At 47.2% G+C, this 17,896-nt stretch overlaps 1 protein-coding gene across 1 annotated transcript in view; it reads right to left on the bottom strand.

Annotated features, from left to right (window-relative positions):
- Positions 1 to 2,213, bottom strand: part of EEIG2 (EEIG family member 2) — a 53,384-nt gene extending 51,171 nt beyond the window's left edge. Inside the window, exon 1 of the mRNA XM_060232311.1 lies at positions 2,038 to 2,213. Coding sequence (XP_060088294.1) covers positions 2,038 to 2,186 — 149 coding nt within the window. The 5' untranslated portion in view covers positions 2,187 to 2,213. The remainder of the gene's footprint in view (positions 1 to 2,037) is intronic.
- Positions 2,214 to 17,896: the final 15,683 nt, after the last annotated feature.

The following is a 17,896-nucleotide window of genomic DNA, read 5'->3' as shown; positions in this document are numbered from 1 at the left end:
GAATTAATCATTCAGTTTTTTGGGTATCGGTATGAAGAACTAGCGTACACAAGCTGACTTTTAATAACTTTGGGCTAGAAATAGGGAGAAATTACCTTATTAGACTCCCCACAGAACCTTAAATAGTACATTTTTACAACACTGGTGGTTACTTAAATGACCCGGGGAAAATTCATGAATGTGAATTTACTACTTTTTATGGTGCTGAACTTGTGACCCATTAAGCTGAAAAGTTGTTTCTCCCCAAATATTTGTTTTATTATTTTTAATCTCTCCTCCAAATATGCAACGATTAAGATTCTTCAGCCACATTCAGCTTGGGGAGACAGGTTGTAAATTTTGGAATACATTCAGGGCCCAATCACTCTAGGCTCTTACTCATATTAAGAAATATCTAAAAACAAGTAGTGACCCACAAGGGCCTGTGGATCAACCTCATTTCCCCCTCCTTCACTATTTCCTCTTTCCCTTCCCTGAAAGCCCCCCCCCCCAGACTCTCTCCTTTCCCTGCCTCCTTCTTGTACAGCCAACCTACCATTACCTGCTTCCCAATCATCCAGCAAAATTCCATGGCAGGGTGGGGAACTGGACCTGAATTCCCCAGATCCTAGTCTGAAAATCTAACTGCTAAACCACACTGGCTTCATTGAGTGGCTGCTGTGGAACACTAGCAAACAACTGGGTCCAGGGGAATATGGAACTCAGTAGTATAAAGTCATCCAGTAATTACAGCCTGAACTGGCTCTGATGCTTCCTCAAAGGCCAAAACAGTCCTCGAAAGGGCCCTGCCCCTCCCTGTGCCTTTAAGTGACAGAAACCAAGACTTCAACTGGCAATACAGTTGTGGTTGCCTAGTAACAGTACTGAGAGATGCTGTAGTCTTAAAGCTACAAGTGCTGGATCTGTCTTTTTTTTGGGGGGGGGGGGAGGTTTAACCACCAATGTATTATTTCAGATTTTTCTGCAAACTTGGGGCTTTTCTCAAATTTGTAGACAGATCTATCTTGTTTGTTTATGGCTCCAATCTCTGGATTTCAGTATCCACAGCTTTGGCCATGTTGAGAATTATACTTACTAAACCGATACGTTTTAAAACTGTATCACATAGAAACAAGTAGCACCTGATGCTGTTTTGCATTTAGCTGTTTCTACAAAATCACTGCAAAAATAGAGGGATTAGGCAGCATGGTCAACACTGCTGGAACAGTCATGCAAAGTGGCCTCCACCTGGTTATGCATGGACACCACCCCAGGTGGCACTTTGCATGTGTGAACCCAGTTTCTATCTGTGGTGTACTGCATTAAATATTGTGTTTCTCCATAAGGACACTTATACTGGAAGATCAGCCAACTTGCACTGCAAATTGGTTGAGTGTGAGATTTTGTTTGTGTGTTTCTGCCCATAGGATATGGCTTGACACACATGCAAGAACTATTGACTCTGCTGGCAGAGCACACTGGTTAGTCTTGCTCTCCGCCAATGTACGTTACAGGGGAGAATGTGACAAAAGAGTTCTGCCTCTTCCAATTCTTTCATACCTTATGGGGGCTACGTTTTGCAAGAAATTTAATAGAGAAATACTGTGAAATCGTATACAATAAGAGTTCCTAATATATCAACTTATGTTGAGGAGGCTATCAACTCTGGTGCAGACAGATGTGTTTTGGGCAGCAACAGAACGTGACATGTTCTCTGGGAAGGAAAACAGAAATTGAGAAATATGGAGAGTTTTAGATATATAGTATATTTAGCATGCAACAGCGATGCGTCTGAGCATGGGCAGAGTTGCCTCCACGTTTACACAATGTGATCTCCTCGGGCTCGGCGCTCAACGTAGCTCCGGGTCCAATTTTAAGCTTCCGCGGTGGGTAGTAGATTTCTCCCCTCCCCCGGGCTTCCGTGGTGGGAATAAATGCGTTTTGCAACAAGGGGGAGGCGGCACGGGAAGGAAAGTTCCTCACCACGAAGACATCCTGCGTGGCTCTCCAACAAAACCGGGGGGGGGGGGGCGGGGAAGAGGAAATGAGAGCACCTACCGGGAGGACTCCCCGTTGAAACTGCCGCCGTCCAGCAGCCGCACCTTGCAGAAGAGGATCCCGTTGACGAAAGGCACCGAGGAGAGCTCGTCCAGTTCCAGCTCCACGCGGAATTTGAATTTCTTTTTCTTCATCATCATGAAGGCCATGGGAGGGGAGGGGGGGTCGGCGGGGGAGGGGAGGGAAGAAGTAAACAAGCGAGAGAGGGGCGCAGCGCCTGCAGCTCGGGCTAACCCCCTGCCGGCTCCTCCATGACGGCAGCCGCCGTTGCTCTCTGGCCCTCCTTGAGAACGAGCAAGAGGAGAAGCAGCTGAAAAGCTGGGGGGTGTAAAACTGCCCGCCCGCGCGCTCCCTTGACAGTCTCCACCTCAGGCAGGCGGCGCTGCTACGCGGCGGCGGCCCCACGCTCGTCTTACTGCGCCCGCCCGAATTGCTCGACTTAGCCGCCGCCGCCGCCTGCCTTTCAAACCAGCCCGCCTCCTCCACGTCCCCCAAAAGGGAGGGAGCTCTGCTCTTCTCTTCCCTCTGGCCGTCAGTCGTGGACGCTCCTAGCAGTTCCTAATAGCCAGTACGGCGTACCTTGGTGAGATGTGGTTGTTGGTAGCACTTTTGAAAACTATCAAAATGTATCCCAGTGTATGCTGTTGTGAGCCGGAGGAGCTGACTTCATCAGAGGTGTAGTGTTCTCCATGGCTAAGTAGCTGCATATGTAAAACACAAGGCTTCTCCTTGTAGCTTCTTCCCACTCCTCCTTTAAACTCTTAAGTATAACTTTAGCCGATCGGGAGAAACAATCTATGCATCTGATTTTAAAGCAGCCGGACTCCTGTTTAATTTTGATACAACAGGCATAGCTAGCCTGTTGGGTCAAGGAAAAGAATGTAAATTGATTGTTACGGGAGTCTGGAAGGGAAAAGATGTCAACCCCCAGTATTCTTATACTCATTCCAGTCAATTGGGAGCTGGTCTGCACATAACAGCAGTAGAACTGAGGTGGTGCCCATACTACTTCATACTGCAGCTGAGGCATCACATTTTATCCAAAATTTCCCTACATTAATAATTCCCTGTAACTGGAAAACTATCATGAAATGTGAAAACCTAGGGTAGAACCTTTAACCTGAGCTGCTAATTTTTTTATTTGCAGAATGGTTTTGGGAGGCAACCATAAAACATAGGAGTTTTGGCCCCTGCAGTATGAAATACCACAGGCTGCTCTGCCATCTCATTCTACTCTATGTGTTCACCAAGTCTAAGTCCCAGGGCTTTGGGGGGGGGGGGTAGAAAAAAAGCTCAGCAGGAACTCATTTGCTTATTAGGCCACACCCCCTGGTATAACCATTGTTTTACGCAGGGCTTTTTTGAAGAAAAAGCCCAGCAGGAACTTATTTGCATATTAGGCTACACCCTGATGCCAAGCTGGCTGAAACTGCATTCCTGTGCGTTGCTGCTCAAAAGAAGCCCTGCCCTGCTCCTTATTTACTGTCACTTGTTGATCTGGAAAAAGAGGGATCCCAGCTGAGAAGACAATTTATGGATGTATAGCTGAATGATGTGAAAGTCAGGAGAGAGAGCAGTGTGGTCTTGCTTCCCACCCCCACACAGTCAAGCAACATGGAAAGACAACTTTGATGTACACCATCTAATGAATTATGTACATTTAAATGCTCTCACTCATATCCCTGGGCTAATATAAACTTGAACTTGTGGCTACTAGGCATCAGATCTGAACATGGCAATGCAAGCCTAAACAGAGTTCCACCCTTTAAAGTTTATTGATTTCAGTTTATTTTGAAAGGAATAACTCTGTTTTAAGATTACGCTGGATTCATTTCCACCAACAAATGAGTATCTCTATAATGTGGATTAGAATTTGTACTTCACACATGTTTCAAAAGGGTGATCACTTATTTACCAGTTTTCAGCCACCCTGATGGGGAGTATAATAGGATAGTCAAAAGATAAATAACTAAACAATATAGGACTGTCTTTCCTTAGTATATCCCCCCTCCCCACTTTTTTTTACAGCAGAGATATTTTTCTATTATCAGATCGGCGATATGGAGAAATTTTTCTCACAACCTTCTTATGACCTGCTTGGCCAAAAACCATGGTAGAAGTATAGATTTCTTAATGAGTTAAGGTCCTTCAGTCAAGGAGAAGTAACTTAAAATAGCACTATTTCATGTCTGCTCAGCAAATATATAGCACTATTCAGACATTACCAGTATCAAACCTTAATTCCGATTTCATACATGCAAGGGAAGGTGGTGACTGCAGGTAGAAGATCATATTTTGGGATTCTGCTCTATTTTTGAAAACTCCTCATAAATAGAAAGCCAGCACAACGAGTATTGGGTAGAACTTTACCTGCTGCAGCGCTAGTTTTCTACTTGCATGGAGCACCTTATTTTGTATCTGTGAATCAGTGCTTGTGTAATGAACTGGGTGCTAATTGTGTTAAAACATCATAATTCCAGAGGTACACGGTTATTTTCAAGACACTTACATATTTCAGAGTGAATATTACAGCTCAGTCAGCCAGCTCCCAAAGTTCTGCTACATTATAGCATGACTGAGAAGCAGAATCCAGAATAAGGCTATACAGGTCGCAGGGCTTTTTTTGAGCAGGAACGCACAGGAATGCAATTCTGGCTGGCTTGATGTCAGACCTAATATGCAAATGAATTCCTGCTGGGCTTTTGCTACTAAAAAGTCCTGTGTGAAACAACAGTGACATCAGGAGGTGTGGCTTAATATGCAAATGAATTTCTACTGGGCTTTTGCTACAAAAACACCCTGACGGTCCCCCCATCTCACAGGAGGAGCTTTCTTTGCTTCCTATCTAACAACACGTGGAGGAGGGAGGGGGCATTACAACCGGTGCAGTTGCTCGCTCACTCTCACTCCCCTCCTCAGCCTTCCATTTTATCGGCAATGTTTTCACCCAACCGTTATCCGCTTTCTTTCACCTTAGGCGGGCGAGGCAGTTGGCCCCCTTCCTGGAACGCGACGACCTAGCAACAGTGATTCATGCTACGGTCACCTCGAGGTTGGACTACTGTAATGCCCTCTACATGGGGCTACCCTTGTGCCGGACCCGGAAGCTGCAGTTGGTGCAGAATGCTGCTGCCCGGCTGTTATTAGGGCTCCCAAGATGGGAGCACATTTGGCCGGGGCTCCGGGGTCTGCACTGGCTGCCAGTAATATTCCGAGTCCAGTACAAGGTGTTGGTCATTACCTTTAAAGCCCTATATGGCCTAGGACCTGCCTACCTTAGGGACCGTCTCTCCCCACACGTTCCCCAGAGAGTACTACGCTCGGGTTCACAAAACCTGTTGGTAGTCCCCGGGCCAAACGAGGCCCGTCTAAAATCCACCAGGGATCGGGCCTTCTCAATAGCGGCACCTTACTGGTGGAACCAGCTGCCGGAGGAGGTGCGGGCCCTGCGGGACCTAGGGCAGTTCCGCAGGGCCTGTAAGACAGCCCTCTTCCGGCAGGCCTACAACACCTAACTGAAGAGGAGAACATCTTGGATGGAACAAAATGCTTTTATAGACCGCTGGTTTTATTTTTATCTTGTTTTATCAATTGTGGTTTTAACTGTACTTGTAAATGTTTTAAATTGAATTATGTGAATTATTGTGTTGTGAGCCGCCCTGAGACACTTCGGTGAGAAGGGCAGGGTATAAGTCCATTAAATAAATAAATAAATAAATCCAGAGCCAGCACTGCTGCTGAGCAGGGAATAGAGGACGAGGAGGAGATGGAGGGCTATGAGTTCAGCCACTGCCACCTGCCCGAGGAGTGCCAGGGCTGCAGCAGCTGTCCAGCCCTGTGAGCCAACAGTGCAGTCAATGGCACAGCCAGCTGCCTTATAGCACCTGGGCTCTGCTTAGCTGACGGTGGTGGCGTTTCCCACCTACATGCAGCGCTCCTCCTGCCCACCGTCCTCACAACTGTGTGTGCCCACAAAGGGGCTGCCTGGCAAGCTGCCTGCAGAGTGGGCTCCTGTCACCAGCCAGAGCCCTGGCCCACCAATTTGGTGCCCTCAGAAGGCCGGCGCCCTAGGCAATTGCCTTGTTTGCCTAGTCAGCAGGGCTGGCCTTGATTGCGCTGCACTTTATGGTATTGCTACAAGGAAGGTAGAACCTGTGCTCCCTCCCAAGAGTAAGAACTTGATCTTTAGTGCCAAAACTTCAGCAGGGGGCTGCACTCTGGGGTACCTTGAAAATGTACACACCCTCCTTCACACACATGTACAAAAGCATAATACTTACTAGCATTTCACTAGTTCCAAATAATTATCTACTGTGAAGAAATGGGTCTGACCTGAGTAAAACCTTTATCAGGAGTTTTGAAAGTTTTTATCTCTGGGCAGAGAACAGGTTGGGACAATTCAATGGCTTTCCAGACTCACATCAGCTACTGCTTAAGAAAGCTAAAGACAGTCCATGCTCCCTCTTCCTCCTCCCCAAGCAGGGAATAGAGATTTGGAGGAACTGAAGACTAGAGAGACTTTAGGAAGGAACCTGGCCAGACCTGGTCAGTGGGCAGGGTGTAGAGAGGTGATAAAACTCTGGGGAGCAAGGAGGAAGGTCTCTTTTTGTGCTGAGTCCATCAGAGCAGACAGAATTTTTAACTGTGCCATGTGCTGGCCTGGGCAGTTGAAGGGAGCTGCAAAGTAATAGTAACTCTGTAGAGGTCTATAACATTCTAAGCCAGGGGTGTCAAACATGCAGCCTGGGGGCCAAATCAGGCCCCTGGAGGGCTCCTATCAGACTCCTGAGCAACTGGCTGTCATCTGCTTCCTTCTTCCTATCTCTTGCTTCCTTCTGCATAGGAGCTTGCTTTGCAAGGCTTGCTCAATCACACAGGAGCTACGGAGCAAAGTCTCTGTTTTCTCCATTGGCTGAGGCTCCTCCCTTGGGGAGGAAGAGGGAGAAGGCAGAGCTTGCTTTGCAAGGCTTTCTCAATTGCACAGTATAGACAGCGCCATGGAGGAGAAACTAAGCCACAACAAAGAAAAAACTCTCCATGTAAAAACACAATTCTAACTTGTTATGAATAATAAATGTCAAAACACAAAAAGAGCATCAGCAGTACACAGCATCTCAGTCATGCACAAAGTTAAAACCTCATAAGTTCCACAGTGCTCCTACTGTCCTTATGTGGCTCAAAACCACTATATTACATTTAGTGCAATGTTTAAGAAAAAGGTCCAACGGAGAACCGGCCCACTTTGCAAGCCATTTCGGATCTCAGATCCTTCTTCTTGGGACCAGTCTTGTATAATGTGTGCAATTTTCTGGGTCCAGTAGGGCCAAAAATTATTCAGGAACACCTGCTTTGCTGACAAGGAATGTATTAACTATAGTGTTCCTGCTATTAAGTGTGAAAATTAGAGAAAGCTAGGAACTTTGGACTGATGTGGCTGATGACTGAATAATTTTTGGCTTGGCCCAGAATTGTGGGGCTGACACCAAAAAGGCCACAGACCCCTGATGTAGCCAATCCTCTTGGAGCTTACAGTAGGTCCTGTACTAAGAGTCCTGTAAGCTCTTGGAAGATTGCCTACATCAGGGGGTGTAACTTAATATGCAAAGGTGTTCCTGCTACAAAAAAAAGAGCCATGTATAGGAGAAAGATGGTCCTTCAGATAGATACCCCAGCCCCAAGTCATGTAGGACTTTAAAGAACAAAAATAACATCTTAAATTGGGCTTCGGAGCAGATTGCTTGCCAGTGTAATTGCTTTAGTATTTGGGTCATATAAGCTCCTGGTAACTGGCTTCGACCAGCAGTCTAGTTGCAGCATTCTACACTAGCTGCAACTTCCAAACACTCTTCAAGTAGAAAACATTGCAGTAGTCCAGTAGAAGTAGTCCAGTAGAAATGTAACTAACACACAAACCATTGAGGCTAGATCAGACTGAGACAGGAAATCATAACATGTGATGGAGCAAATAAAGAGCTGAGGATCTGGGCTTCATGTGTAGTGGACCAAGGCCTAGCTGTCACACAGGAAGAGGTGATAGTAGATAAGTGGTAAAGCTTTAAACCCAGTTCTCAAAAAAGAAAAAGAAGAAAAGAAGAAGAAAAGAAAGCAAATTTAAGACTCTTCCTCATTTGATACAAGCCTTCAGAATATATTTGAAAACAACTGAGCTTTTAAACAGCCATAGGCGGTTTAGAATAGACTAAAATTTTCTTTTGGCATGCATAAAATAGAAGTATCTCTATGACTTAAAGAAAAAAAAAGTTAAAGTTGATGCTTGGTTTATAGCCTAAAGTTACGTCTCCCTCTAGAGTGTTTGCAGAATCATTGCAAGTAAGTTCGAACTGCATAACTTCAAAGATATAGCCAGGGCCCTCAACAGCCACCTAGGATTCCCTGGCAAAGATTCACTCTGGGCTCCATCTTGCAACATCCAGATGACCTAACCCAAACACCATATAAAAACAACTCGTTTGACTGTGTATTACCATAGAATATTAATAATTCATTTTCTCTGTGTGCACCATATTTTCCCTCACACATTCCATTCCTCTTTTCAATATCCTGCTCTTTCTGCAAGGAGCTTGGGGCTGTCTACATGCCCCCCTTTTCATCTCACAGTCATCCTGTGAACATGGTTAGCCTGATAGTGACTAGCCCACAGTTACAATTTCTTTTCTCCTAGTCCCTCAACAAGAGGGATGCTGGATTTCAAGTAATAGAAATAATTAAATTAAAAAGTAGTATATTAAAAACAATAGAACTCTACAGAGCACTTGGCTCATTTAATTTTTCTGGAGCCAGTAGGATAAATTTGATTTATAGGTAGACACTTGGCCCCTAGAACAGAACTTGTGAATAACATTTTGAAGTGATGTACCTTGTATGTTGTAAAATGTGGCCGAGTTGCCTTTTCCTTTCAAAGCTGCTAATAAAATATATTCAACAGGGCTGCACTTTCTTAGAAAAGGAGCTATAAATCTATTGATGGGTAAGTGCATAAAACTCTGGAAAACTATAGAAAGCTGTCAAACACACAACCACTGCAGGAGGCATTGGAAAGACACAGTTCTCACATGCTTTCGCTTGTGGTAAGCAGTGAGGCTTTGCAAATAGGATTGCCATCTGACTAAGGAAAACAAATATCCCTGCTCTTGTGCCTTCAGCGTCAGCTTATTGTCTTCATTTTATTGCTCAGAAAAAGGATAAGAGGAATGAATAACACATAAGCTATAAATTAACAATAATTTTATTACACTTGTATACAATGTAATGATCTGGTATTAGACACACAACACCTTCTTCTACTGTTTCTGCTATAAACATATTATGAAATTAGTAATGCTGTCCCTTTAACATGGGAATCACACATTTACCATCATCCTCAGTACCACCCCTACACGGTTATATTTATAGTACTCTTCCTAAAATACATACACTCCTGCTTAATGTTTTTCATTAATAGACAAAACTTTGTTGGCCACCAAACATATTCCTTGAACGAAACAAAATGCAACTTGGATTGTAGAGATGCTATGTAACCTCTCATTCCCTTTGCTCCAGTGGGATTGACATCTTTTTTAACCAGCCACTGTAACTGTGCCTCTAACAAGATCAAGATTTATAGTATTAACAGACATCCATGTTCATCTCCATGATGCAAAACTTTACCTGGTTATTTGTGTGCATCTGATTTTCTGATATATATTAAACAAGAGTTCAGTAAATCAGTCTCTCATTCGCTACCTGGCAAAAAAGGAAGAAAGGACACAAGGTGTTCAGCAGCAGGCACCAAAGATCAGGACAAGGTAAAGCAGATGCTTAGTTGGGGTTGCCAACAGGGCTGGAGAAAAGTATCCTGTCCGTTTCATAGAGGTTTAATGTGTGGAAATTGGCAACTTAAGCTTTTTATGACTTGGAGATAAATAATGTAGCCTGGTAAATAATATCCAATTCAGCTTCTATTAAAGAGGTAGGACAAATTTTATTTACAGCGTTGGCATCCCTAAAAATCTCTGATATGTTAGCATTAAGGGCATATATTTGTTCTAGAGTGAACAGATGCAAGGTTGAACTGCATCTCTAACAAATGTGTTATTTCAGAAGGTCCAGCAGATGCAGCATGACAATAATTACCTATCCAAATTTCCTGTTATATGTACACATAAACGCACAGGAGTGTTGCCCTCATTTGCATATTGTCATCCTAGATTTGTCTGCTGAAAGGATTGGGGCAATGTTAGTGGCACTAAGGGATGACTGCCCTATAATGTGTGGCTGGTGTGTTGTTGAGTTAAGCTGTTGCACATTTACCTCCTTGGAGATGAGGCCACTGAAGGGAATACTAAGTTCACTTTTCACCCCTGCAGAGGGAGTTAAATCATCATCCTGGTTAACCTCTTTCTGTTAGGACTCTCCTGCCCTTCTTTCAGAGCTAGCTCAGTTGAGAGAAAAAAAGTAAGCCAGCTACTTATCCTTGGTTCTGGGTTGGACTGGAGCTGTACTTTTTACAGTTTCTGTAAGTCCCTTCCCCTGGTTTGTGGGGAAACCACCAATCTTGGGTGCTGCCTCCAGTCCCTGGAAAGTTTTGGGAATGGTCTGTGCCCCTTTGTGGCCAACTTTTCTCTGGGATCCTTGCTGGCCTAACCCTATGAGGCTGCCATTGGCTAGCAGAAGCATGGCTTTGGTTTCTGGCCTGCTAGGGCTTAAAGCCACAGCACTGTCAGCTTGTTCCCTACTTCTGCTGTAGTGCTGGCTGACCTCATCTCCAACAGCTGCACTTCTACTAAATGAAAGTGAACACATACACACACAAAGCAGCCAAAATAAACAGTTTGCAAGCACATACTTTTGTAATTTTACTGGGGTAATTGGGAGTTGCTGAGTGTAACCATCTGCTGTATTTTAGCCAACTTCCTCAGACTAACAGGAAAATGAAAGGAGAGCAGGCTAGGGAGTGGAGTCTTCCTCCATCCCATAATCAAGTTCTAGTTAATTCTGTTTTACTATGCAAATGACTTCTGAAATGAATGCAAAACAAACAGAGGGACTGTGCTCTCATTTTCTTACAGCTTCACACACTCAGTCGGAAAAGCCACATGACTCTGCTTGCTGCCCCCCCCCCACCTTTCCTCCTACTGAGATTTAAAGGCACACACACCTGTAATGTACTGAGGTCGGAGATGTTCAGATGGCAACATGCTTTATTAGCGAGTACATCACAAAGACAACATGGTGGGGCCGGGTCCCCTGTTATATACATTTCCCGGATGTAATGTACTGAGTGACGAGATGTTTTGAAGGCAACATGCTTTATTAGCAAGTACATCACAAGAGAGGGAAACGCGGGCTAGGTCCCGATTATATACATACCCCGGAACAACCCTCAGCCTGGCCAGGTCCAATCCTGGCCAGTTAAACTTCCTGCCACAGATCTTGATTGGTGGAGCATATTTGTGAGCTACGTCCGGGGACCAGTGGACTCCCACTGGTCACCTCTGTAGCATTTGCTGCGTTGTAACTTCAGGACTGAAATGCAAGACACAACACTCCTCCCCCCTTAGTTTAAGACACAAAGTCAAGTAGGCTGGTGCCCTGCATTCCCTGGTCGACCTCCTCGGGGATATTTGGGGAGTTGGGGCGGCCGCCGTGGCTGGCAGGGCTGCTGGTTCCTCGTGGTAGGGTGACACTGGAAGAGGGCTGTCTGCCACTTGTTGCTGTTCTGGAACCTCCTCTCAGGGGGGTTGCTCCCTCCACTGTGGTGCTCTTCCGCCTGCATAGTCGGTGCGGCCAGCATAGGCTGGGTAGCTCCCGGGGGTGTTGCTGTTAGTTCTCCCCTGCTCCCCCGATCGCTGTCGGTTCTTCCGGCAAGGTGCAGCAGCGCAGCTGGTCAATATGCCTCCTTAGGATCTGGCCCCCCTCTGACGAGACCTCATAGGAGCGGGATCCAGTGACCCGCAGCACCCGGGCGGCTACCCACTCCAACCCACTTGCAAAGTTCTTTGCGTATACCAGATCCCCTGGAAAGAATACGCTAGCGGCTTCCCTGGTTTCGGGGGAACTGCGGAGGTCCATAACCCGGTCAGGATGCAACCTGTCTAGCCTAATGATCAACTTCCTCCCCATTAGCAACTTAGCAGGACTTAACCCGGTGACAGGGTTGGGGGTGATTCTGTTCCCAAATAGGAAGGCTGCCAGGCGGTGGTCCCAATCTCCCTGTACAATGCGACCCAGGGCCTCTTTAGTGGTGTACACCATGCACTCTGCTTGGCCATTGGTGGCTGGATGGAAAGGGGAGGACCGAATGTGCTAGATGAGGTACCTATTCATGAACTCCTGGAATTCCCGGGAGGTGAAAGCGGTACCATTGTCCGTGATGAGGGTCTCGGGAATCCCATGAGTGCAAAAGATCCTTCACAAGGCTCTGACCGCCGCCACAGTGGAGGTTGAAGCTACGGGAATCACCTCCAACCACTTGGTGTATGCGTCGACTAGAATAAAGAATATTTGGCCCTGGTATGGCCCCGCAAAGTCTAGGTGTAACCGGGACCACGGCCTCCTGTTGGACTCCCAGTGGTGGACAGGGGCACTGGGCGGATCAGGCCGGGACTCTTGGCAGGGTTGGCACCTTCTAACCCACCCTTCTATCTCCTCATCCATCCCCGGCCACCATACATAGCTACGTGCCAGGGCCTTCATACGCACTATCCCCGGGTATGTTTCGTGTAAGGCTTCCAGCACTTGCTTCCGCAATGGGGGGGGGGACCACCACCCTGCTACCCCAGAGAATGCACCCCTTGTGTATGGACAGTTCATCTTTGTGTGATGCGAATGCCCTGAATTCTGCATCCAGTTTGCCCGTGGGCCACCCCCTTCCCACCCAGTCTAAAACGCATGCAAGGATGCAGTCTCTATCCGTGGCCCTAGCTACCTCAGTGGCGTGGAGGGGCCTCTCAGGTAGTGTCTCTAAAAGCATCACATGGTGGGCAGGGGTGGGATCCGGGTCCATAGAGGGCAGCGGCAGGCGGCTGAGGGCGCCAGCTTGTCCCATAGCTTTGCCAGGGCAGTGGACCAGGGCATATGTGTACGAGTTGAGGAACTGGTTCCACCGCAGGACGCGCTGTGACAGAATTTGTGGTGTCTGGCGGTCTGGGGCAAGGAGGCCCAGTAGCGGCTTGTGGTCCGTGGCAATCGTGAAACACCTACCGTACAGATAGTCGTTGAATTTATGCACACCCGCCACGATTGCCAAGGCCTCCTTGTCTATCCGGCCATAGTTGCGTTCCGCGGGGGTCAGGGTCCTCAAATAATAGGTCACGGGAACCTCCCTCCCGTCCGGGAGTTGGTGCCCCAGAACGGCACCCACCCCGTACGGGGAAGCATCACAAGCTAGAATCACTGGTAGGGATTCATCAAAATAGTGGAGCACATCAATGGAAACTAGGAGGTCCTTGACTGCCTGAAAAGCAGCGGCCTGCTTCTTTTCCCAGACCCACGGGGCGTGTTTATTGAGGAGCCTATGAAGGGGTTCTGCGATGGCCACTTTGTGAGGCAAAAATTAATGATAAAAATTTAATAAGCCCAAGAAACTTTGTAACTCCGCCTTGCACGTGGGGGCTGGGGCATGGACTATTGCCCTGGTCTTGTCAGCCGTCGGGTGGATTCCCACAGCATCTACAGCAAACCCCAAGAACTCTACCCTCGACACCCCGAGGGAACACTTCTCCCGCTTCACTAAGTCCCACTGTCTGGAAGCGGCGGAGTACCTCTCGCAGATGGCTGCTGAACTCCTTAGCGTCCGGAGTGGCGATCAAAACGTCATCAAAAAACAGTTGCACTCCAGGGATCTCTTTGAGAAGAGAGTCCATTATGCTCTGAAAGATCCCCGGAGCCACACTAACCCCAAATTGCAGCCGCCGCACCCGAAAAGCTCCCCTGTGAGTCACAATGGTCTGAGCCTCTGCTGTCTCGGCGTCCACTGAGAGTTGCTGGTATGCCTGGGCCAGGTCCAGTTTCCCAAAAACCTTAGAGCTTGCTAGGGCTGCCAGTACGTGGCTGACCACCGGAACAGGGTATGGATTGTCCTGGAGCGCTTTATTTATTGTGCACTTATAGTCAGCGCATATGTGCACATCTCCATTTGGCTTCACTGGAGTGACTATGGGTGTTTCCCATGCAGCGTAGGATACCGGTTCTAGCACCCCCTGGGCCATGAGGCGGTCCAGCTCCGCTTCTATGTTTGGTTTAAGAGCAAACGAACTTGCCTGGCCTTCAGCCTTATCGGTCTCACGTGGGGATCGAGGGGTAAGGTGATGGGAGGCCCCTTGTAGCACCCCAAGGACCCATCAAACACTTCTGGGAATTCCCGGCACACGTGCTCGAAATTTTGTGTTTGCATCTGCTGCACCCCCACTATTTGAATGTCCAGCGGTCGAAATCAGGCCAGCCCCAGTAATGTGGTGAGCTGGCGCTTGACCACGAGTATGTCCAGCGTGCCCTTAAAGTTCTTAAACTCTACCCTTACAGTGGCCCAACCCAAAATCTGTACGGGGTTTTTCTGGAAGTCCCGCAGTATGAAATCAGCCAGTCACAGCTGGGGCCGGCCACGGGGGCAAAGTTTCCTTAGAGACTCCTCCGAAATTATGGAGATGGAGGAGCGCGAGTCCAGCTCCATTAGGCATGGAGCGGTCTCTATTTTGACCAACACCCTGACCTTATCAGGGGTGGTGAGGGGCAAGTTCATTACCTGCAGGCTAGTTGATGCGGTTGAGTAGGCATCGGTCGAGTCGTAGTGGGTGGACTGGCGTCTGCAGTTTGCCTTGACCCGGCAAGCCTGTGCTATGTGGCCCACTCTTCCACAGTTCCTGCAGTCCACGTTGCGATAGGGGCAATCCCACTGCTCGTGTGGATCTCCACAGCTGGCGCACTTGGTGTTAGCTGGTCTCTCTGTCGCTCGTGGCCGAGTGGGCACTCTTGGCCCCATTCCTGGTTGGCGATGGAGCTGGTGTGCCTCCTCCTCCTCTGGGTTGCCAGGCGCCATCTCCTCCTGGTGGACGGCTTCAGCTCGCGGGTTGTGGTAAGCTTTAGTTGCTCTCTCGAACGTGGTGGCTTCGTTGAAGGTGAGTTGGAGGGTGAGCTCCTCCTTTGCAAAGAGCTTTTGCTGCAGTCTTTCATCTCGGAGACCCCAGACGAATTGATCTCTCAGGGCTTCCTCCAGCTTGTTGAAGCTGCAGTTCCCTGCAATTTGGCGGAGGGCAGCCAGGTAGATGGTGGCCGTCTCTCCTGCCCCTTGATCCCTCTTGTGGAAGAGAAATTGGCGGGCAATGATGGATGGCTGGGGCAAGAAATGCCCAGTCAGGAGTCTGACTACCTCTTCGTATGTTTTCTCGTGGGGGCCAAGAGAACCTTTGCGATCTCAAATGTGGCCTCTCCGCAGACACTCAGGAGCACGTCTCTCTTACGGCTGTCGTCTGTAATCACGTTCGCTCATAGGTAGCAGTCGACCCGCTCCGTGTAGATCTGCCACCTATCGGGGTTGGCGGGGTCGAACTCAGCAAGGTGGCCTGTCATCCCACTTGGGTTAGCCATGGTGGCGGCAGCGGGCGCTTCAGTCTCCCTCGACTGCGTGCCTTCCTCGTCTCCGGCCAGGTCAGCGAAGTCCCACTTGGGGAGTTACCTGGCTAGTATCCCATCCTCGTCGCCAATGTAATGTACTGAGTGATTAGACGTTTTGAAGGCAACATACTTTATTAGCGAGTACATCACAAGAGAGGGAAACGCGGGCCGGGTCCCGATTATATACATATCCCGGAACAACCCTCAGCTTGGCCAGGTCCAATCCTGGCCAGTTAAACTTCCCGCCCAGATCTTGATTGGCGGAGTGTATTTGCGAGCTACGTCTGGGGACCAGTGGACTCCCACTGGTCACGTCTGTAGCGTTCGCTGCGTTGTAACTTCAGGACTGAAATGCAAGACACAACACTGGAACAACCTTCTTCCTGGTCAGGTCCAATCCTGGCCAGTTAAACTTCCCACCACTGATCGTCATAGGCGGGCTGTGTTAGTCCCTTCCAGGCACCGCCCACAGGTGTGCTGTGCCTTCCTTTCTGGGACAAATGCCAGACGCAACACCTTCCAAAACACAAGCAAGCTGCTTCTAAGCCTGCTGAGATGTAAAGGCATGCCTATTGGAGGAGCCTATTGGCAAGCCTATTGGGGGGGCGGGAATCTCTGTGCCTTGTGCACCACTGTGTCTCCACTATGTCTCTTCCTCATGTTCCTCTGTTATATTATAGAGAAGTGATTCTCCTATTTGAAATTTGGATCTACAGACCTTGACACATTTTATATGTTTCCTCTAATTGTTTTAGCTGACTGTAGTCCTTGATGATACAGGCACCGTCAATACACTCATTATATGAACAGTAGAAGATTTGCATTGAAACAGGAAGAACACTGGGGACCAGTTTGCAATTGATCATGTCAATGATATTGGACTCTTGTACTGTGTGGTTAAATGCTTATGTTCTTGAAAATCTTTTGCATCTCTAAAGCAATCTTTTTTGTTCTTGGAAAGTAGTTATTTGTGTCTTGTAATTAAGTGTTGCCACACACAGTGTGCTCTAAATATAACAATTTATTTTAGAAAAGTACATTGTGCATAAGAATTGTCTTCAGAATATGCAGTGTTTTTTCCTATACTGTTACAGCTGAAGTATAGCTATGGTACTACAGCTCAGATCAGAAGGTAACAGGAAGGTTCTGCTATGTAGAAAGTGCATTTTAATATAGTTAATGTAGATACCTGCCATGTTTGGTATGCCAAAACATATAAAAAAGGAAGATCAAAACAAATTTTGTTATATGATCCCTCCTTCTTGCTCTGTGTTTAAGTTTTCTTTTAATGTTTTTGTATGTGTATTTAAGTTTGGTTTTTATTGTATTAATGATGTGTTGTTGTTTGGCGGCATAAAGCAGCAGTGGTAATTCTTTTGAAGCTAATCTTGGGGCATGAAACTTCCAGGGATGAGAGGCTCAACATCAGACCATTTAAATATAAATTTGAAAGAAGAGGAGCAAGCAACAGCCTTGTCTATCAACACGTTGAACCTGAGCAGTAACATTAGTGTATAATATCTTGATTAACCAGAGTAGTCTTTTATCAATTGATGAGTCTTCTGGTTTCTTCAATAGCTGTGTCTGGCTGACTGAATGAAACGCATGCTTGAGGTCCATAAAAGCCACATACAACTTCCCTTTTGGCATAGCTGTGTACTTTTCTGCTAAGTGGAGAAGAATTAAGCAGTGGTCAGTGGTGGAGAATCCTCTCCTGAAACCAATTTGTCCCCATACCAAAATATTATTGGTCTCAATCTATTCCATTAACCTTTGATAGAGAAGGGAATACAATTCCCCAACAGATGATAAACGCCTGATTCCCAACAGATGGTAAAAGGCAAAGTCAGACCTATTATCCTTTTTGAAAATTGGAATGATTATAGGATGCTTCCAAACGGGGGAGATTTCACTAGTCAAATTTATCAGAGAAAAAACTGGTGCCAATATGCTACCCCACCAGGGACCCGATCTGAGCTTGTACCTACTACCACAGTATTACAGGAGGGACTAGAGCAAAATAACTCCTTTTTAATTTTTATTTTTGTTGGTATTTGTTGTATTTGTGTGTGCATGTGTGAGAGAGTGTGTGTGCACATCTGGAAGCCATGGCAACCTCTGGTGACTGACCCCTACTGGGGGCTGGAGAGTATTCAGGGGGGTAGCTGAATAAAGCCTGCCCCTGCCTCCTGACTCCTGGTATTCCAATGAGGTCTTCCATCCAAGGACTTGCCAGAGTTGACCCTTC

This window comes from Heteronotia binoei, chromosome 2 (assembly GCF_032191835.1).
Source record: "Heteronotia binoei isolate CCM8104 ecotype False Entrance Well chromosome 2, APGP_CSIRO_Hbin_v1, whole genome shotgun sequence".
Taxonomy (NCBI): Eukaryota; Metazoa; Chordata; class Lepidosauria; order Squamata; family Gekkonidae; genus Heteronotia; species Heteronotia binoei.
Note: the sequence above shows the minus strand (reverse complement) of the source record. Positions and strands in the feature narration are given on the sequence as shown.